This window comes from Coregonus clupeaformis, chromosome 18 (assembly GCF_020615455.1).
Source record: "Coregonus clupeaformis isolate EN_2021a chromosome 18, ASM2061545v1, whole genome shotgun sequence".
NCBI lineage: Eukaryota > Metazoa > Chordata > Actinopteri > Salmoniformes > Salmonidae > Coregonus > Coregonus clupeaformis.
Window position 1 is genome coordinate 42,327,219 of NC_059209.1, and position 22,574 is coordinate 42,349,792.

The following is a 22,574-nucleotide window of genomic DNA, read 5'->3' on the forward strand; positions in this document are numbered from 1 at the left end:
GACTGTCTATCTTTGTCTCTGTCACTGTCTCTATCTCTCACACTGTGACTGTCTCCAACTCTCTCTCTGTGACTGTCTCTCTCTCTCTGTGACTATCTATGTCTCTGTGATCTCTCTCTCTCTCTCTCTCTCTCTCTCTCTCTCTCTCTCTCTCTCTCTCTCTCTCTCTCTCTGTGACTTACCCTCTCTCACTGTAACTGTTGCTCTCACTGTGAATGTCATTATATCTCTCTGTGACTGTCTCTCTCTCTCGCTCTCTCTTCCAGTGACTGTCTCTCTTTGGCTCTGTCACTGTTTCTATCTCTCTCACTGTGACTGTCTCTCTCTCTCTGTGACTGTCTCTATCTCTCTGTGACTCTCTCTCTCTTTCTCTCTATCTCTCTTACTGATTGTCTATCTATGTCTCTGTGACTGTCACTATCTCTCTCTCTCTATGACTGTCTATCTCGGTCTCTGTGACTGTCTGTGACTGTCTCTGTTGCTATCTCTGTGACTGTCTCTATCTCTCTCTCACTGTGACTGTCTCTCTAGCTCTATCTGTGACTATCTCTCTCTCTCTCTTTATGACTGTCTATCTCTGTCTCTGTGACTGTCTCTCTCTCTCTCTCTGTGACTGGCTCTATCTCTCTCTCTCTCTATCTGTGACTGTCTGTGACTGTCTCTGTTGCTATCTTTCTGACTGTCTCGATCTCTGTCTCTGTGACTATATCTATCTCTGTCTCTGTGACTGTATCTATCTCTGTCTCTGTGACTGTCTCTCTCTCTGTCTCTGTGACTGTATATCGCTGTGACTGTCACTTTATCTCTCACTGTAACTGTCTCTGTGACCATCTCTATCTCTGTCACTGTGACTGTCTATCTCTCTCTTTGTTACAGTCTCTATCTTTCTCACTGTGACTGTCTCTGTCTCTGTGACTGTCTCTATCTCTCTCTCACTGTGACTGTCTCTCTAGCTCTATCTGTGACTGTCCCTATCTCACTCACTGTGACTGTCTCTCTATCTCTCTCTGTGACTGTCTCTATATCTGTCTTTGTGACTGTCTCTATCTCTGTGAATCTCTATCTCTCTCTCTGTGACTGTTTCTATCTCTGTCTCTCCTCGACTGTCTCTATCTCTCTCTCTCTGTGACTGTCTCTCTATCTCTTTCTATGACTCTCTCTCTCTCTATCTCTCTCTCTCTCTCTCTCTCTCTCTCTCTCTGTAACTGTTTCTATATCTCTCTCTGTGACTGTCCATCTCTCTCTCTCTCTCTCTCTCTCTCTCTCTCTCTCTCTCTCTCTCTCTCTCTCTCTCTCTCTCTCTCTCTCTCTCTGTGACTGTCTCTATCTCTCTCTCTCATTTTCCCTCTCTACATAAAGTTCTTGTATCAAACCCCCACTGTCAGGTGTTCTCAACGGCCATCTTGGTAGAAGCATTATGGGCTAGTCTACTGACAAAAGTGTATGAAAACATCTGCTTCTTCCCTCCAGCCTTCAGCCCAGTCCCCTAACAAGGCTCTCCAGAACGGCAGCCCATCCAAATGCCCTCGCTTCATGAAGATCAAGAATGTGGAGACTGGAGTCACGTACAACGACACTCTACACCAGAGCTCTAGTAAGGTACGGAACTGGCTTTTCTTCTTGTCTGCACAACAGTGGCTTCCTGTCATTAATCAATTGATTAGTCAATTAGCTAATCAATCAAGCAATTAGCCAATCAACCAACCGTTCATTTAATCCAATCAGTTTGTACTTATCTGGCCCTTTCCTTACAAAAACACAGAGGATAATATATATATTTTTTATTATAATATATATATTTTTAGGAACTCAGTCGGGGTCTCAACTTACTGTTGGGAGTTAGACTAGTACAATACACAAGGTGCAATTTCGAAATTTGGTTGTGCATCAGCCGTTTTTCACTTGCTATGTCAGTCACTCAATTAGCCCATGTCAGCATGTTTTAGATTGGTAACTTAGTCTAGCCACCTATCTAAACTTGTAGTAATCATGGTTGAATTATCGACTGTGGGGCCCCCATTGATTTTGTTAGTCACTCTCACTCAGATATCATATTAAAAACTCTAAACATTTCTCTCCAACATATGGAAAAAATGTCACTTAGGGGTTCCCAAAAGGCTAGGGCCGACTCTGACTGCATGTGTGGGTATGGATGTGTATGTGGCCCCTCATGATGAGTTCAGATTTTTTTTCAGAAGTTGCCCATCTTAAGCATTTAGCCATTCATCTGCACAGATAGCTCTGCAGCTCTCGGCTTGGTCTTTTAACATGAGCCTAGCTAATTATTTCAGCGACTTATCGGACAACAGCCTGCTATGCATCCCAATGAATGTGCCTCTAATAGCGCATCTTCAGATGTATAATAAATCACAGAATGATCTTTCTCAGTCATATAAAGGACAGCTGCGTGGCATGAATGCCCAGAGCTTTATGTCGAGCGGATGTACTGAGGCAAGTGTGATTCCTTTGTTTTATTTTTAACACTCTGTTCATCATCACCCTTTTTTCCTTTCTCTCTCTCTCTCTCTCTCTCTCTCTCTCTCTCTCTCTCTCTCTCTCTCTCTCTCTCTCTCTCTCTCTTCTCTCTCTCTCTCTCTCTCTCTCTCTCTCTCTCTCTCACTCTCTCTTCCTCTCTCTCTCTCTCTCTCTCTCTCACTCTCTCTTCTCTCTCTCTCTCTCTCTCTCTCCCTCTCTCTCTCTCTCTCTCTCTCTCTCTCTCTCTCTCTCTCTCTCTTCCTCTCTCTCTCTCTCTCTCTCTCTCTCTCTTCCTCTCTTCCTCTCTCTCTCTCTCTCTCTCTCTCTCTCTCTCTCTCTCTCTCTCTCCATCTCTCCATCTCTCTCTTCCTCTCTCGCTATCTCTCTCTCGCTCTCTCCCTCACTCCATCTCTCTCTCTCTCTCGCTCTTTCTTTCTCTCTCCATATGTACAGTGAGCTCCAAAACTATTGGGACAGTGTCACATTTTTTGTTGCTTTGGCTGTGTGCTCCAGCACTTTGGATTTGAAATTATACAATGACTATGAGGTTATAGTGCAGACTGTCAGCTTTAATTTTAGGGTATTTTCATCCATATCAGGGGAACCGTTAAGAAAATTACAGCACTTTTGGTACATAGTCCCCCATTTTATGTGACCAAAAGTATTGGGACAAATGCACTTATATGTGTGTTAAAGTTGTGTTTCACATTATTTTGTGCCCAATAGAAATGATTTCTAAACACTTCTATATTAATGTGGATGCTATCATGATTATGGATAATCCTGAATGAATCGTGAAAAATTATGAGTGAGAAAGTTACAGACGCACACATATCATACCCCCCTCCCCCCACAATTGCTAACCTCCCCTGTTATTGTAATGGTGAGAGGTTAGCATGTCTTGGAGGTATGATATTTGTGCGTCTGTAACTTCCTACTTATCATTATTCACGAGTCATTCAGGATTATCCGTAATCATGGTAGCATCCACATTAACGTAGAAGTGTTTAGAAATATATTATATTCTTATTTACATTAAAAGTGACTCAAAAATGACACAATTTATTATTTACCATTCATTTCTATTGGGCACAAAATAATCTGAAACACAACCAAAACAAACAGCAAATGCATCCAACAAATTCGAAGAGTCACAAGCTTGATGTTGACATTGTGTGCTATGAACATGGGACCAAATACTAAACTTTTGACTACTTTAATACAAACATAAGTGAATTTGTCCCAATACTTTTGGTCCACTAAAATGGGTGGACTATGTACAAAAAGTGCTGTAAATTCTAAATGGTTCACCCGATATGGATGAATATACCCTTAAATAAAAATTGACAGTCTGCACTTTAACATCATAGTCATTGTATAATTTCAAATAAAAAGTGCTGGAGTACAGAACCAAAACAAAAATAAAATGTGTCACTGTCCCAATACTTTTGGAGCTCACTGTAAAAATACACTGAACAAAAATATAAACACAACATGTAAAGTGTTGGTCCCATGTTTCAAGAGCTGAAATAAAAAATCCCAGACATTTTCCATACACACAAAAAGCTATTTCTCTCAAATTGTGTGCACAAATGTGTTTACATCCCTGTTAGTGAGCATTTCTCCTTTGCCAAGGTAATCCATCCACCTGACAGGTGTGGCATATCAAGAAGGTGATTAAACAGCATGATCATTACACAGGTGCACCTTGTGCTGGGGACAATAAAAGGCCACTTTAAAGTGTGCAGTTTTGCCACACAACACAATGACACAGATGTCTCAAGTTGAGGGAGCGCGCAATTGGCATGCTGAGTGCAGGAATATCCACCAGAGCTATTGCCAGATAACTTTATGTTAATTTCTTTACCATAAGCTGCCTCCAACGTCATTTTAGATGTTGCGTTTACATTTTTGTTCAGTGTATATACACTACCAGTCAAAAGTATGGACACACCTACTCATTCAAGGGTTTTTCTTTATTTTTAATTTTTTTTTAGAATAATAGTGAAACATCAAAACTATGAAATAACACATATGGAATCATGTAGTAAATAAAAAAGTGTTAAACAAATCAAAATATATTTTATATTTGAGATTCTTCAAGTAGCCACCCTTTGCCTTGATGACAGCTTTGCACACGCTTGGCATTCTCTCAACCAGCTTCATGAGTTAGTCACCTGGAATGCATTTCCATTAACAGGTGTGCCTTAGTAAAAGTTAATTTGTGGAATTACTTTCCTTCTTAATGCGTTTGGGCCAATCAGTTGTGTTGTGACAAGCCAGGGTTGGTATACAGAAGATAGCCCGGTTGGTAAAAGACCAAGTCCATATTATGGCAAGAACAGCTCAAATAGGCAAAGAGAAACGCCAGTCCATCATTACTTTAAGACATGAAGGTCAGTCAATGCGGAAAATATGAAGAACTTTGAAAGTTTCTTCAAGTGGCAGGGGAAGGAGCTTTCCATAAGGGAGGTGTCTAGGTGTCTTAGACTGGGTACAGATGGAGCAGGAAGAGAAGTAAACCCGGACATCCCTAGCCAAGGTGGGCCACCAGTACTTATCGGTCAGGCAGGCGATGGTATGGCCTATCCCAGGATGACCCCACAGTGAAGCATGGTGGTGGCAGCATCATGCTGTGGGGATGTTTTTCATCGGTTATTTTTGGTCTCTTTGTTGCCTCTATGATTAATGCCCTCCTTGCCTGGTCCGTGAGTTTTGGTGGGCGTCCCTCTCTTGGCAGGTTTGTTGTGGTGCCATATTCTTTCCTTTTTTAAATAATGGATTTAATGGTGCTCCGTGGGATGTTCAAAGTTTCTGATATTTTTTTATAACCCAACCCTGATCTGTACTTCTCCACAACTTTGTCCCTGACCAGTTTGGAGAGCTCCTTGGACTTCGTGGTGCCGCTTGCTTGGTGGTGCCCCTTGCTTAGTGGTGTTGCAGACTCTGGGGCCTTTCAGAACAGGTGTATATATACTGAGATCATGTGACACTTAGATTGCGCACAGGTGGACTTTATTTAACTAATTATGTGACTTCTGAAGGTAATTGGTTGCACCAGATCTTATTTAGGGGCTTCATAGCAAAGGGGGTGAATACATATGCACGCACCAATTTTCCGTTATTTAGATTTTAGAATCTTTTGAAATAAGTTATTTTTTTCATTTCATTTCACCAATTTGGACTATTTTGTGTATATCCATTACATGAAATCCAGCTAAAAACTATTTAAATTACAGGTTGTAATGCAACAAAATAGGAAAAATGCCAAGGGGGATGAATACTTTTGCATGGCACTGTACGTCATGAACAACAACGGGGATGAAGCCCAAAACAAACACGTATATATATATATATATATATATATATATATATATATATATATATATATATAACAGGATGTAACCCAAACAAAAGAGCACAATCTCTAAACAGTACCATGCATTGTGCTCTTGGTAATACGGGTCTCGTATTGTTTAGAGATTGTGCTCTTTCATTTGGGTTACATCCCTGTTAAATATATATATATATATTTCATCAAGCCAGAGAATCTTGTTTCTCATGGTCTGAGAGTCCTTTAGGTGTCTTTTGGCAAACTCCAAGCGGGCTGTCATGTGCCTTTTACTGAGGAGTTGCTTCTGTCTGGCCACTCTACCATATTGGCTTGATTTGTGGAGTGCTGCAAAGATGGTTGTCCTTCTGGAAGGTTCTCCCATCTCCACAGAGGAACTCTAGAGCTCTGTCAGAGTGACCATCGGGTTCTTGGTCACCTCCCTGACCAAGGCCCTTCTCCCACGATTGCTCAGTTTGGCCAGGAGGCCAGCTCTAGGAAGAGTCTTGGTGGTTCCAAACTTCTTCCATTTAAGAATGATGGAGGCCACTGGTATTTCAGTATTTAAAAAAATAAAATAAATCAAAACATTTCTAAAAACCTGTTTTTGCTTTCTGATTATCGGGTATTGTGTGTAGATTGAAGAGGGAAACAAATTATTTCATCTATTTTAGAATTAGGCTGTAACGTAACAAAATGTGGAAAAGGGGAAGCGGTCTGAATATACACTGTATACAAAAGTATGTGGCCACCCCGTCAAATTAGTGGATTCAGCTATTTCAGCCACACCCATTGCTGATAGTTGTATAAAATCGATCACACAGCCATCCATCGTTTGTCCTCGTTTGCAACACTCACTACTGAGTTCCAAACTCCCTCTGGAAGCAATGTCAGCACAAGAACTGTTCGTCGGGAGCTTCATGAAATGGGTTTGCATGGCCGAGCAGCCGCACACATGCCTAAGATTACCATGCGCAATGCCAAAATTCTGCTGGAGTGGTGTAAAGCTCGCCGCCATTGGACTCTGGAGCAGTGGAAACACGTTGTCTGGAGTGATGAATCACGCTTCACCATCTGGCAGTCCGACGGGTTTGCTGATGCCAGGAGAACGCTACCTTCCCTAGTGCAAAGTGCCAACTGTAAAGTTTGGTGGAGGAGGAATAATGGTCTGGGGCTGTTTTTCATGGTTCTGGCTAGACCCCTTAGTTCCAGTAAAGAGAGATCTTAACACTACAGCATACCATGACATTCTAGACGATTCTCTGCTTCCATCTTTCTGGCAACAGTTTGGGTAAGGCCATTCCTGTTTCATCATGACAATGCTCCCGTGCACAAAGCGAGGTCTCTACAGAAATGGTTTGTCGAGATCGATGTGGAAGAACGTGACTGGCCTGCACAGAGCCCTGATCTCAACCCCATCGAACACCTTTGGGATGAATTGGAACGCCGACTGCGAGCCAGGCCTAATCGCCCAACATCAGTGCCCGACCTCACTAATGCTTTTGTGGCTGAATGGAAGTGGAGGCTGTTATAGCAGCAAAGGGGGGACCAACTCCATATTAAAGCCCATGATTTTGGAATGAGATGTTCGACGAGCCGGTGTCCACATACTTCAGTCATGTGAATATATATATATATATCCTTTTCCTGCTCTCTCTCTCTCTCTCGCTCTCTCTATCCCTTCCTCTCTCCCCCTCTTTTTCTCTTTCTCTCTCCCTCTTTCTCTCGATATATTTCTCTCTCTCTGTCTCTCTCACTCTCCCTCTTTGAGTTTGAGTTGAGTTTGAGTTTATTTTTACAGGGACAGTGCACATTAATCAACGTTTCAGTAAAAGTGCCGGTTTTAGCCAGCCGGCTAATTTTCAACCGCAGTCCCTGGGCAGGTTATTAAAAACAATTACAATATAGACAATAACAACATAGAACAAGACATAGCATACAGACATAGCAACATAGGACAAGCAAGACGTAGCATACAGACAGAGCAACATAGAACAAAAAGCAGCAAGACAAAATTCATAAAAGCAACAAAGTGTTTCCACACCTCACAAGTTACAGACAACAGACATGGAAAGCGGCAACACACAGCTAGGGACCATGTTCACAAATCTGATTGACCTTTAGCCATGTCTTCAAGCATTTTGTGAAAGTGTGATATGTGGTGCAGTTATGTGTGTCTGATGGCAGTGTATTCCAGACATGGGAAGCTCTCACAGAAAAAGCGGATTTACTAAAGGTGCTTTTCCTTAGGGAACTACACAGTCACCTCTCATGGCAGACCTTGTGGATCTGCTGCCATATGTTTGGGTTTTCTGTTTAACAAAAATACTGAGTGGAGGGGGAGCCAAGCCATTTAGGATCTTGAATACAAGACATGCATCGGTGTATTGCACAAGATTTTCCCAACTCAGGAGCTCATGCTTTCTAAGGATGTGACAGTGATGATGGCTATTGGGCTTCCTATCAAGCACTTTGAGAGCCTGTTTGTAGACAGACTGAATAGGTCTTACTGTTGTACAGCAAGCTTGGGCCCAACTAGCCAAACAGTATGTTAAGTGGGGGAGTATCATAGATTTGAAGTACAGTTTTGCTACCTCTGTAGTCAAACAATTTCGTATAAATCGGAAATTAGCTAGGTTGAATTTGGTTATTTGAATTACCTTTTTCACATGCTTTTTAAAAGAGAGGTTGGAATCAAGTATGATGCCAAGGTACTTAAAATCAGATACCCCCTGGAGCTTCTCCCTTCTCTTGATATATACAGTATCTCTCTCTTTCTCTCTCCCGCTGTATCCCTCTCTCCCTCTCCCTCTCTCTCACTCTCCCCTTCCCTCCCCTCATCATTCTCAGCGGCCGTGTTTTTGTGCGTGTTCTTTACCCTTGGGACGAGGTTGTTTGAGTAGGGAAAGAGGGGGGAGGGTTTTTTGGGGCCTGAGTGGCTGGACAGAGTGATTGGGTGGGTGGTTCATCCAGTGAGACGGCAGCGTTGTTGAGTTACTGTTAACCGTGTTCTGGCATGTTCTACCTTTCACTTTTTCTCTGTCTAATTTAGCGAATGCATAGATGCAGTAAAGAGGTCAATGGAACGCAGACCGGGGGGGTAGAAAAAGGATGCTGGATTGCCGCACAATTCTATCTAACAAAGTGGATATTTGTCAGATCCATCATATGATTGATGTATTGTAACAAGTCCACCATATGGTTATGTGGTTACTAAAATCCGATTTGGATATAGTTGGCTGTTTCCTTTTCATGTTTAGGAGAAGTGACTGCTAAAGAACGTTCAGACACTAAATAAAGAATTCCTTGAGTGTCTCTCTCTGTTAAACAGAAATGCCACGGATTGAACGATGGGTCGCCTGGGGCTTCTTTTCACTAGCTAATAGTAAATCCCCAAGAGCCTTCTCTCTCTCTCTCTCTCTCTCTCTCTCCTCAATTGAAGGCTGCCACTATGACTCAATGAATAATTCAGTCATTAGCAGTCATTCTGGACATATCTGTTGAAAGGGGCAATCTGCAGTTCAAACAATAACAAAGAGCTGAGGGATGGGGCTGGAGAAATGTAACCACTCTCAAATTCATAGACAGAGCTATGGATGTAAGGACTGACCATCCATGATATCAAAATTATAGTCTGAACCATGTTTTGAGGCTATATAGTGTTTATTTACATTGGTTACAAACATTGGAGTAAAGCACGTTTAATTTTTTGGTTCTGATGCGTTATGACAGTTGAACTAAGCTCATGAGGCATTTATCAGTTATATTATTCAAAAGTCCAAAAATGAATGTACCAATGGAAGATTGCCCCTTTAAATAGAATAATGGAATGGATTATAAATGTGTGAGCTTCATTTGTACATAGGTCAAGCATTCTGGGCTGTTAATTCTGACAGGAGGGGGTGGTAAATTACAGTTCTTCACTAATACACTCATACATGTCTGTAGGAGAGAGAGAGAGAGAGAGAGAGGGGAGAGGGAGAGGGAGAGGGAGAGGGAGAGAGAGAGAGAGAGAGAGAGAGAGAGAGAGAGAGAGAGAGAGAGAGAGAGAGAGAGAGAGAGAGAGAGAGAGAGAGAGAGAGAGAGAGAGTTTTTCTTTGTTGAGTTTTTATAAAACCTTTATTTTATACTCAAGTGTTAACATAAATAATGGCACACTGCCTTTTCAGAAATGAAATCAAATGTAATTCCTAAATAAAATAAAAATACAAAAGAACATATACATTCAACTCATTTCATCAACAAAAAATAGTTTCCCCTCCTCCACAAAACAAACCGCTCTTTCGTAAGCCCACTTCTCCTCAAACAATGGGAGATCTTTTACAGCTGAGAAGAACTCAAAATCCACTTTTATTCTTGCTTTCACTAATCCTTTAAAAACACATCTTACATCCTGCCCATATCCCGTTTCTATCTTATGTTTCCTACTCAGAAAAATCGACATCTTAGCTTGTCCCAAAATAAAATTTAACAGTTGACATTTTCTTTTCTGATGCTTACTATATTGCATTTCCAAGAGAGGTTTTATCCTCTCACACTCCATAAAACAGTGAAAAATAGTTTATCTTATATTACAAAAAGGGCATCCATCTCCAACATCTGAGTTAATAACAGATACAAAAGCATTAACTGCAATGATGCCATGCAAAACCCTCCATTGCATATCCCCAGTACCCTTTTGTAACGGTGGCTTGTACAGTGCTCTCCATGCTGGCTTTACCTTGTCATCAATGCCCAATTTTACCCTCCATGGAGTGTCTTTTATATTTTTCAATTTATCTTTATTCAAAACCTTGACACATCCCCTATATAAGTCTTTCCCATTCACCTCATCCAAACCCACCTCTTCCAACCCTCTCAAATCCAGTAATAACGCCTTTCTTTCTGACTCTGGGATATTGGGTGTAATCCCTAGTCTTGGAAATGAGACGTTTTCATCTTGTATTTTCTTCTTGTGACTATTCAGCATACCCCACTCTTCTGCTGACAGAGCCTTCCTGCAGCTTCCCAGCAGTTGTCCGACAATCCTTTCCGACCTCACCCCCAAATGTTCAGCCACCCGTCTTCCATCCATTAAGGCGGTCCCAGCCATGGCCATTAACTGTTTTAAGGTGATGACTTTGCCCTTCACCAGAATCTTGGAGAAATATGGAACAGCTGCAGTTGTACAATCCAGTCTTGCCCCCATACACCAGAGGTTCCTCCAACAGCCAATGCGCTGACTCATGACGTTCGTCTGGACACCTTCATAATGCTCCACACCCTAAGAAGGCCTCTGTAAAACGGAGGTACTCCCTCCCCCTAGAAATCTGGCTACTATCAACCAAAAATAAAGCTTTCTTTAAACCTAATCCCCCAACCTGCTGTAATACAAGACCTGCCACCCCTCTCCAAACCACATTTTCCGGTCCATAAAGCAACCTTTGAATAAACTGAAACCGGAAAGCAGCAGCCCTACTAGCAAGATGTACAAGACCTTGTCCCCCCTCCTCTTTTGACAAATACAAAACACTTTGTGGAACCCAGTGATATTTATCCCCCAAAAAAATCCACAATAATTGCCTGTATTTTAGCCAGAAGGCCAGATGGTGGCTCTAAAACTGACAACCGATGCCACAGTGCAGAGGCAATCACATTGTTAAATATAATAGTGCGGCCCCTATATGACATACGCGATAACAACCAACGCCATCTCCTCATCCTCCCTTCCACCATTTCAACCACCCCAATCCAATTTTTTTCCATTGTCCCCTCATCTCCTAGGTACACTCCAATATACTTAAAACCTCCCTTACACCATTCCAGCCCCCCTGGCAAAGCCATGATCCCTCCAGACCATTCTCCAATCTGTAAAGCACAACTTTTTTTCCCAATTTACCTTTGCAGAGGATATTCCCCTAAAACGATCAACCATTAGACTCAAACTATCCACCTCCGCTTGATTTTTCACTAAAACAACTACATCATCAGCATAGGCTGAGAGACGAATAGGAGGAATATCCTCTGAAAGGTACACCCCTTTAATGCGACTTCTAATGCTATTTAGTAGTGGCTCTATAGCAATGGCATATAACATTCCCGACAAAGAACAACCCTGCCTAATACCTCTACACACTTTAAAAGGAGCACTCAAACCACCGTTAACTTTCAATGCACTTTCAATGTCACCATATATCACCTTTATCATGGCAATAAAACCAGAGCTGAACCCAAACGCCTCAAAAGTGTGCCATAAGTATTGATGTTCAACTCGGTCAAATGCCTTTTTCCTGATCAATTGAAATTAGACCAGCATCCAACCCAATAGCCCTAGAGACATCCAAAAAATCACGAATCAGAGAAATGTTATCCCTATCTGCCTGCCGGGAACACAGTAGGACTGGTCCGTATGTATGATTTGCCCCATCACCTCCCTCAGCCTGTTGGACAAAGCCTTCGACAGGGATCTTATAATCAGTGCACAATAGAGCCACCGGCCTCCAGTTCTTCACCTCCCTAGGGTCACCCTTTTTTGGGCAGTAGGGTGAGGACAGCCCTTCTGCAGCTTATTGGTAGTAACCCTCCGGTTAAACTATCATTAACTACTGCTAGCCAATCCTCTCCCAACATAGCCCAAAAAGACTTTAAAAGTCAACGGGAAGCCCATCAATGCCTGGTGCCCTTCCATTTTCCATGCCTTTTAATGCAGTGTATAGCTCCTGCAAAGACAATGGTTGCTCTAGCTCAACCTGAGCTTCTGCAGCCACCTGTGGGAGCCCATCAAGGAACTGCTGTGTCACTGTTTTATCCTCTTTGTACTCACACTTGTAGAGCTCAGCATAGAACTCTACTGCCCTCTTTCTAATTTCACTAGGGCTAGTGAGCTCCTGTCCAACAGCTGATTTGAGACAATTAATCATTTTTCTTTGTCCATTCTTTTTCTCTAAACCAAATAAAAATTTGGATGAGGCATCCATTTCAGAGATTCCCTGAAACTTACTTCTCACCAATGCCCCCTGTGCTCTGATACCCAGCAGGTCTGCCAATGCAGCTTTTTTTCCTCTTGAGGGCCTGAGTATGGCCTCGATCTCCTGTGGTCTCAACCAACGTCATGAGTTCCACTATTTCAGTCTCTAGGGCTTTCATTGATCTGGTGATATCCTTGGTGACATTCCTCGTGTATTGATTACATAATTGTTGAATCTGGATTTTCCCTATATCCCACCACTGTTGAAGGGATACAAAACTGGCCTTTTGAGACCTCCACCTCTCCCAGAAAAAACTAAAACATTTCCTGAAGTGAGCATCACTCAATAAAGTTATATTAAAATGCCAATATGCGCTTTTGGGTTTTACATCGTTAATGAACACCACCTCTGTTGTTAAACAATGATCAGAAAATCCCACTGGGGTTATCACACTTGATTTACAGACCTGAGATTGATGCTCAAAACAATAAAACCTATCTAACCTGGCCATAGAGATGGTGTTCTCTCTCACATGCGCCCAGGTGTACTGTCTCGTGCCTCCATGTTGACTCCGCCAAATATCACACAGTTCATGTGTTACAATGAGGCGTTTTAAAAAAGTCCTTGAGGCTATATGAGGTTCTTTGTGATTTCTATATAAATCACTGACTGTGCAGTTAAAATCCCCAGCAATAAATAAATAATCTTCATTATTACATTTCTCAATGGTATTTGATAATGTCTCTAAAAAACATACCCTCTCAAATGCCACCACTGGGGCATATACGTTTATCAGACACATAGTGATGTTTTCATACCTTGCTCTAACTTTTAATAATCTCCCCTCAACTACCTCTTCAACCTCATATGACAAAGGCAAAAACCCTTTTGAGAACAAGATGGCCACACCCACACTTTTTGAGTTTTTATGACTACACACCACTGTCCCCCCCCACTCCTGTTGCCACATAACTTCATTTTCCAAATTACTATGCGTTTCTTGTAGAAAATGTATGTCACTTCCCTTTCCCCTAATTAACTCATACACTATGGCTCTTTTTTTAACGTCTCTTGCCACCACATACATTTAAAGAAGAAATCTTAAAACTGCTCATGGATGAAAAAAAATACAGAGGAAGACACAGAAACCACATCTCTTTACAGAGTTAAGGCTGCGACTGAACTCTTTCATTTTCTTTAGAATTTACATCACTTATCACTCTCGTGACCACTTTCTTGAGTCTAGCAATTTCAGGGCTTGTCAAACCTCCCCCTGTTATTTTTGACATCAGAAACTTTGCTGATTCAATAAACAATTCACTTTCAGGGAAAAAATCGGTTACATTATAATCCTGCATATATTTCTTCCCTTTTGTCATCTTCAGAAACTGACGTACTTTCTCAATCCCATACCTCCCTTCCACCCCATTTATCTCACTATTTTGTTGTGACGCATCAGATGACTCACTCTCGCTATCCTCCCCAGAAGAAAACTCCACCATCTCTACAACCTGTTTATCTTCAACTGATTTATCAATCTCTACCTTCCTCTTGGAATTAGACCCTTCACCACCCCTTACATTCTTCCTCTTACTCCTCGGTACTTTGAAAACAGCTGCTTCCTTTTCCATTATTTCAATCTCCTCTTGACCTTCAATTTCATTTTCCAGCACCACCTCAGCAACGGCAGTCGCATTCTCACCGACTTTTTCCCCTCCTTTGTTCTGATCTACCACCATTGCCCCTGTATCCACACTGCCTTCCTCTCCTACTTTTCCTACCACATCTGCCCACCTCCTCCCTTCCCCAGCACCCGCACCCTTAGCATGTTCATCCCTTCGCGGTGGTGCATTAGCTGCACCAGCACTAGAGCTGCTACCAGAATCTGCGCGCTCATTCTCGGGACAGTTACGCACCAAATGCCCCTCTCTTCCACAGCCAAAGCATTTCATTGATTCAGTAGAAGCGTAGAAGACATAATCAAATCCATCAATCTTAAAACTGAATGCTAAATTCAGTTCATCAATGTCCTTTTTTTAAATCATATGCACTTGTCTCCTATGAGACACGACATGTTTCAGCAACGGATATTTGCATCCAAAAAGAACCTTCTTTATTTTAGATACAATTTGACCATGACGAGATAACTCTCGCTCCAACACTTCATCTCTAACAAATGGTGACACGTTAGAAAGTATAACTTTCTTCGCCGGATTCATAAGCGGAAATACCGGCGTCTGCGTCTCCCGCAACACAACACCACTCTCAACTATAATATTCACCTTTTCAATGGAATCTAAAAATATCACTACAGCGCTATTCATCCTTGAGGCTGATTTGATGCTATCATACCCAATGATAGCATCCACTGCCAAGCTACATTCTTCCACTGAACACCCGGCCGCAGCAGGAATCTTTACTCCATGTCGCCGACTACGTTTTTCAAACTCCAAACTTCCGCGAGTGGCCATTGCAACCAGCCTCACCCGCTGGTTGTGCCCTCGCGAAAAACAACCTCAACAATCCCACCACCCCTATACGTGCTTAGTGATAGTTAGACAAGATAACCTTAAAACAACTAAACTAATCAATATAAATATATACACACCAAAACCCAATAGAGTGAAAAAAATTCCAGTCGCTCTCACAATCACTCCTGCTTCACGACTCACTCCCAGCATGCACTCCAACGAGAGAGAGAGAGAGAGAGAGAGAGAGAGAGAGAGAGAGAGAGAGAGAGAGAGAGAGAGAGAGAGAGAGAGAGAGAGAGAGAGAGAGAGAGAGAGAGAGAGAGAGAGAGAGAGAGAGAGAGAGAGAGAGAGAGAGAGAGAGAGAGAGAGAGAGAGAGAGAGAGAGAGAGAGAGAGAGAGAGAGAGAGAGAGAGAGAGAGAATCCCCTGCTGATTTTGCCCGTTTGCCCAAATACTTATTTCTCTCATTGAAATGCAAATCAATTTATAACATTTTTGACATGCGTTTTTCTGGATTTTTTTTTCAGTTGTTATTCTGTCTCTCACTGTTCAAATAAACCTACCATTAAAATTACAGACTGATCATGTCTTTGTCAGTGGGCAAATGTACAAAATCAGCAGGGGATCAAATACTTTTTTCCCTCACTGTAGATAGATTTTGTATACAGTTGACGAGAGGGTTCCAATGTGTTCCGGAATGCACCTGCACTAGACAAAGAACACATATACTTCTCAGAATTCCCCTGGGGGCTGTGCTGTGTGATTAGAACTCCGCTGGGGACTGTGCTGTGTGATCAGAACTGTGATTACTGTAGATGGAAGCCATGTGATTCCTCAATGGCTTTTGTTCTACAAGGAGATTACATGTCTTAAGTGATCAGAGCCATGTGTGATGTGATGTCATCCACATTTCCTTTCAGTTGCCGATCTGCACTGAGCGTGTGTGTTTCGGGTCTATCATGACGCCCAGTCAGGGGAGCCGCAAGCCAGATGAGCCTCGGACCAAAGAAGAGCTGCTGCCACTGGCTACTGACTTCATAGACCAGTACTACACCTCCATCAAAAGGCACGATAGTTGCACTAACATTGACCCTATACTTTAGATCCTTTAAATACCTTTGGATGTACTTGCCTGCATCCCTCATTGCCAGCATCCCCACCAGTAGTACAAATGCCATTTGTTTTTCCTCACATATACACATTTGATGTAAATAGTACTGTAAATATGTGTTACTTTAGAGTACCTCTTTCTCTGTGGTACTCATGCCTGGGTGCACATAAAGTATTTTTTTCAATAATGATATTTTATTGAGGGGAGAACGGCTCATAATAATGGCCGGAACAGAGCAAATGGAATGGCATCAAACACCTGGAAACCATGTGTTTGATGTATTTGATACCATTCCAGTGATTCCGTTCCGGTCGTCACCACGAGCCCGTCCTCCCCAAGGAAGTTGCCACCAGCCTCCTGTGACTCACACATACTTCCTACATATACATTCATATACACACAGCAACAACACAGCCTCCATATAATTCATTTCAGAATAATAATGTAGAGCTCTCTTTACTTGGACACAATATAGCTTGGTCGCCCCACCCTGCCCCCAGGGGTCCACCGCCCTGCAGCGTCCCAACCCAACACACCCTCACGCTTCAGGAACTTTTGTGAAACATTCATTATTGTCTTTGGGTGTACTAGGCCAGGGCCAGAGTGACAATCCACAGGATGGTAGACCCCCGGGGCCAGGGGACAGAGCAGCCCAGCAGCTAGGAATAGCCTAAAGAGGCGTAGAGAATGTTTTTAATGAAAAAAACGTACTCTAAATGCAGTTGTTCTGACTTGTCCTTGTGTTACCCCGCTCTCTGTCCTCCTGCCTGTGGATACTGTATCAGGTTTGGCTCGAAGGCTCACGTTGACCGGCTGGAGGAGGCGACTAAGGAGATAGAAGGTTCTGGGACGTACCAACTGAAGGACACGGAGCTGATCTACGGAGCCAAGCATGCCTGGAGGAACGCTTCCCGCTGTGTAGGACGCATCCAGTGGTCCAAACTACAGGTCAGTAACAACACTGTGTTGGACACATCCAGTGGTCCAAACTACAGGTCAGTAACAACACTGTGTAGGACGCATCCAGTGGTCCAAACTACAGGTCAGTAACAACACTGTGTTGGACGCATCCAGTGGTCCAAACTACAGGTTAGTAACAACACTGTGTAGGACGCATCCAGTGGTCCAAACTACAGGTCAGTAACAACACTGTAGGATGCATCCAGTGGTCCAAACTACAGGTCAGTAACAACACTGTGTAGGATGCATCCAGTGGTCCAAACTACAGGTCAGTAACAACACTGTGTTGGACGCATCCAGTGGTCCAAACTACAGGTCAGTAACAACACTGTAGGCAGTATATACAGTGGGGAAAAAAGTATTTAGTCAGCCACCAATTGTGCAAGTTCTCCCACTTAAAAAGATGAGAGAGGCCTGTAATTTTCATCATAGGTACACGTCAATTATGACAGACAAAGTGAGAAAAAAATATCCCGAAAATCACATTGTAGGATTTTTAATGAATTTATTTGCAAATTATGGTGGAAAATAAGTATTTGGTCACCTACAAACAAGCAAGATTTCTGGCTCTCACAGATCTGTAACTTCTTCTTTAAGAAGCTCCTCTGTCCTCCACTCGTTACCTGTATTAATGGCACCTGTTTGAACTTGTTATCAGTATAAAATACACCTGTCCACAACCTCAAACAGTCACACTCCAAACTCCACTATGGCCAAGACCAAAGAGCTGTCAAAGGACACCAGAAACAAAATTGTAGACCTGCACCAGGCTGGGAAGACTGAATCTGCAATAGGTAAGCAGCTTGGTTTGAAGAAATCAACTGTGGGAGCAATTATTAGGAAATGGAAGACATACAAGACCACTGATAATCTCCCTCGATCTGGGGCTCCACGCAAGATCTCACCCCGTGGGGTCAAAATGATCACAAGAACGGGTGAGCAAAATCCCAGAACCACGGGGGACCTAGTGAATGACCTGTAGAGAGCTGGGACCAAAGTAACAAAGCCTACCATCAGTAACACACTACGCCGCCAGGGACTCAAATCCTGCAGTGCCAGACGTGTCCCCCTGCTTAAGCCAGTACATGTCCAGGCCCGTCTGAAGTTTGCTAGAGTGCATTTGGATGATCCAGAAGAGGATTGGGAGAATGTCATATGGTCAGATGAAACCAAAATAGAACTTTTGGTAAAAACTCAACTCGTCGTGTTTGGAGGACAAAGAATGCTGAGTTGCATCCAAAGAACACCATACCTACAGTGAAGCATGGGGGTGGAAACATCATGCTTTGGGGCTGTTTTTTTCTGCAAAGGGACCAGGACGACTGATCCGTGTAAAGGAAAGAATGAATGGGGCCATGTATCGTGAGATTTTGAGTGAAAACCTCCTTCCATCAGCAAGGGCATTGAAGATGAAACGTGGCTGGGTCTTTCAGCATGACAATGATCCCAAACACACCGCCGGCAACGGAAGGAGTGACTTCGTAAGAAGCATTTCAAGGTCCTGGAGTGGCCTAGCCAGTCTCCGGATCTCAACTCCATAGAAAATCTTTGGAGGGAGTTGAAAGTCCGTGTTGCCCAGCGACAGCCCCAAAACATCACTGCTCTAGGGGAGATCTGCATGGAGGAATGGGCCAAAATACCAGCAACAGTGTGTGAAAACCTTGTGAAGACTTACAGAAAACATTTGACTTGTGTCATTGCCAACAAAGGGTATATAACAAAGTATTGAGAAACTTTTGTTATTGACCAAATACTTATTTTCCACCATAATTTGCAAATAAATTCATAAAAAATCCTACAATGTGATTTTCTGGATTTGTTTTCCTCATTTTGTCTGTCATAGTTGATGTGTACCTATGATGAAAATTACAGGCCTCTCTCATCTTTTTAAGTGGGAGAACTTGCACAATTGGTGGCTGACTAAATACTTTTTTCCCCCACTGTATATATATATAATTATATTCCGGACTCTGACATTGCTCGTTCTGAAATGTCTTTATTTAAATGTTTTAGATTTGTGTGTATTGTTTTGTATTGTAAGGTATACTGCACTGTTAGAGCTAGGAACATAAGCATTTCGCTACACCTGCGATAACATCTGCAAAATATGTGTACGCGACCAATACAATTTGATTTGATTTGGTCCAAACTACAGATCAGAAACTCAATGCTCAATGTTAAAATAAAATCTCCCTAAGCCAATATGACACCAATTATGATGAACCTTTGCAAATCAACTGGGATGGAGGTACACAACACAATCCCCTCCTCTTGTCATGATCTGTGTAATATATCAATACATGCGACTAATTTGCACCTATCGAGTAAGGCACTGAACAATAGGAAAGCTCTACTTTGAAAAATGAATAAGTAAATAAATGCATTGCAGAGTGATGTGTTCCACCATTTCATTTCAACAACATATTGGCTGTGATGTTTATACACACCCTAATGGAGGCAGGGCAGACATCCCAGGTCAAATATTAGTAGTGAAACTATCAAATAAAGGCTGATGATGAAAGAAGTGATAAGCAAGGTGAAACGAATCACACTGTAATGGAAAATGGAGTGTGCTGCTTTCATTTCTTTTCCTGACCATATAGCGTAAATGAGAAATGACAACATGCTTTCACTGAGGTCCTTGGATTCTTAAAAATATGTGTTGTGAGTTGTTTTATGAGTGACGTGACGAAGAACTTCAGGATGAAAGATTGCACTCAATAAAACTGTGGTAGCATTCAACAACGTTTGAGTAACTTTCTTTGGTTACATGTTTTTATAACAGGTATTCGATGCCAGGGACTGCACAACGGCTCACGGAATGTACAATTACATCTGCAATCACATCAAGTATGCCACTAACAAAGGAAACCTGAGGTGAGAGTCGGTAGTGCAAATTTAGACAAACGAAAAAGACCTAGCTAGCTAAAAGAAAGTCAACCTGTTCCTTTAAAAATTGCAGTTCATTTTCTCAAATCATGTTTGTCCATTTCCATGTCCATTTTCACAATGTTGGCTTTCAGTCTCTTTTCTGTCTCTCCTCTCTATGCTCTGCTGGTCTGTAACTCTCTCCCTTTAGTTCAGTTTCTCCCTCTCCATCTCTCCATCTCTCCATCTCTCCCCTCTCCCTCTCCCTGTCCCTCTCCCTCTCCATCTTTCCCTCTCCATCTCTCCATCTCTCCATCTCTCCCTCTCCCTCTCCCTGTCCCTCTCCCTCTCCATCTTTCCCTCTCCCTCTCTCCATCTCTCCCTCTCCCTGTCCCTCTCCCTCTCCATCTTTCCCTCTCCCTCTCTCCATCTCTCCATCTCTCCATCTCTCCCTCTCCCTCTCCCTATCCCTCTCCCTCTCCATCTTTCCCTCTCCGTCTCTCCATCTCTCCCTCTCTCCATTTCTCCCTCTCCATATCTCCCTCTCTCCATCTCTATATCTCTCCCTCTCCATCTCTCCCTCTCTCCATCTCTCCCTCTCCATCTCTCCATCTCTCCCTCTCCATCTCTCCCTCTCTCCATCTCTCCCTCTCTCCCTCTCTCCATCTCCCCCCTCTCCATCTCTCCCTCTCCCTCTCTCCATCTCCCTCTCTCCATCTCCCTCTCTCCCTCTCTCCATCTCTCCCTCTCTCCCTCTCTCCATCTCTCCCTCTCCCTCTCTCCATCTCTCACTCTATACATCTCTCCCTCTCTCCCGCTCTCCATCTCTCCATCTCTCCCTCTCTCCCTCTCTCCATCTCTCCATCACTCCCTCTCTCCCTCTCTCCATCTCTCCCTCTCTGATCACTCCATCTCTCCCTCTCTCCCTCTCTCCCCTCTCCTCTCTCCCTCTCTCCCTCTCTCCCTCTCTCCCTGTCCCTCTCCCTCTCCATCTTTCCCTCTCCGTCTCTCCATCTCTCCCTCTCTCCATTTCTCCCTCTCCATATCTCCCTCTCTCCATCTCTATATCTCTCCCTCTCCATCTCTCCCTCTCTCCCTCTCCATCTCTCCATCTCTCCATCTCTGTCTCTCCATCTCTCCCTCTCTCCCTCTCTCAATCTCTCCCTCTCGCCATCTCTCCCTCTCCCTCTCTCCCTCTCTCCCTCTCTCCCTCTCTCCATCTCTCCCTCTCTCCCTCTCTCCATCTCTCCCTCTCCCTCTCTCCATCTCTCTCTCCCTCTCTCCATCTCTCACTCTATACATCTCTCCCTCTCTCCCTCTCTCCATCTCTCCCTCTCTCCCTCTCTCCATCTCTCCATCACTCCCTCTCTCCCTCTATTCATCTCTCCTTCTCTCAATCACTCCATCTCTCCCTCTCTCCATCTCTCCATCACTCCATCTCTCCCTCTCTCCCTCTCTCCATCTCTCCATCTCTCCCTGTCTCCCTCTCCCTGTCCCTCTCCCTCTCCATCTTTCCCTATCCGTCTCTCCATCTCTCCCTCTCTCCATTTCTCCCTCTCTCCATCTCTATATCTCTCCTTCTCCATCTCTCCCTCTCGCCATCTCTCCCTTTCTCCCTCTCTCCATCTCTCCATCTCTCCCTGTCTCCCTCTCCATCTTTCCTTCTCTCCCTCTCCATCTATCCCTCTCCCTCTCTCCCTCTCCATCTTTCCCTTTCTCCATCTCTCCATCTTTCCCTCTCTCCCTCTCTCCCTCTCTCACACTCCATCTCTCCCTCTCGCCATCTCTCCCTCTCCACCTTCACCTCTCCATCTTTCCCTCTCCATCTCCACCTCTCCACCTCTCCATCTCTCCATCTCTCATCTCTCATCTCTCATCTCTCAATCTCTCCATCTCTCCATCTCTCCCTCTCCCTCTCTCCATCACGCCATCTCTCCCTCTCTCCCTCTCTCCATCTCTCCCTCTCCCTCTCCATCTCTCCCTCTCTCCATCTCTCCATCTCCATCTCTCCACCTCTCCATCTCACCCTCTCCCTCTGTCCACCTCTCCATCTCTCCATCTCTCCAACTCTCCATCTCTCCCTCTCCCTCTCTCCATCTCTCCCTCTCCATCTCTCCACCTCTCCATCTCTCATCTCTCCCTCTCCATCTCCACCTCTCCACCTCTCCACCTCTCCACCTCTCCACCTCTCCACCTCTCCATCTCTCCCTCTCTCCATCTCTCCCTCTCTCCCTCTATCCCTCTCTCCATCACTCCCTCTCCCCATCTCTCCATCACTCCAACTCTCCCTCTCTCCCTCTCTCCATCTCTCCCTGTCCATTTCTCCCTCTCTCCCTCTCTATCTCTCCCTCTCCACCTCCACCTCTCCATCTCTCCATCTCTCCCTCTCCATCTCTCCACCTCTCCCTCTCC

The 22,574-nt window shown here is 43.6% G+C and overlaps 1 protein-coding gene across 1 annotated transcript in view; it reads left to right on the forward strand.

Annotated features, from left to right (window-relative positions):
- The window catches only part of LOC121530778 (nitric oxide synthase, brain-like), a 90,436-nt gene that overhangs the window by 8,501 nt on the left and 59,361 nt on the right, over nt 1–22,574 (forward strand). The window contains exons 3-6 of the mRNA XM_041836008.2: nt 1,471–1,599; nt 16,144–16,289; nt 17,120–17,282; nt 20,080–20,171. Coding sequence (XP_041691942.1) covers nt 1,471–1,599; nt 16,144–16,289; nt 17,120–17,282; nt 20,080–20,171 — 530 coding nt within the window. The remainder of the gene's footprint in view (nt 1–1,470; nt 1,600–16,143; nt 16,290–17,119; nt 17,283–20,079; nt 20,172–22,574) is intronic.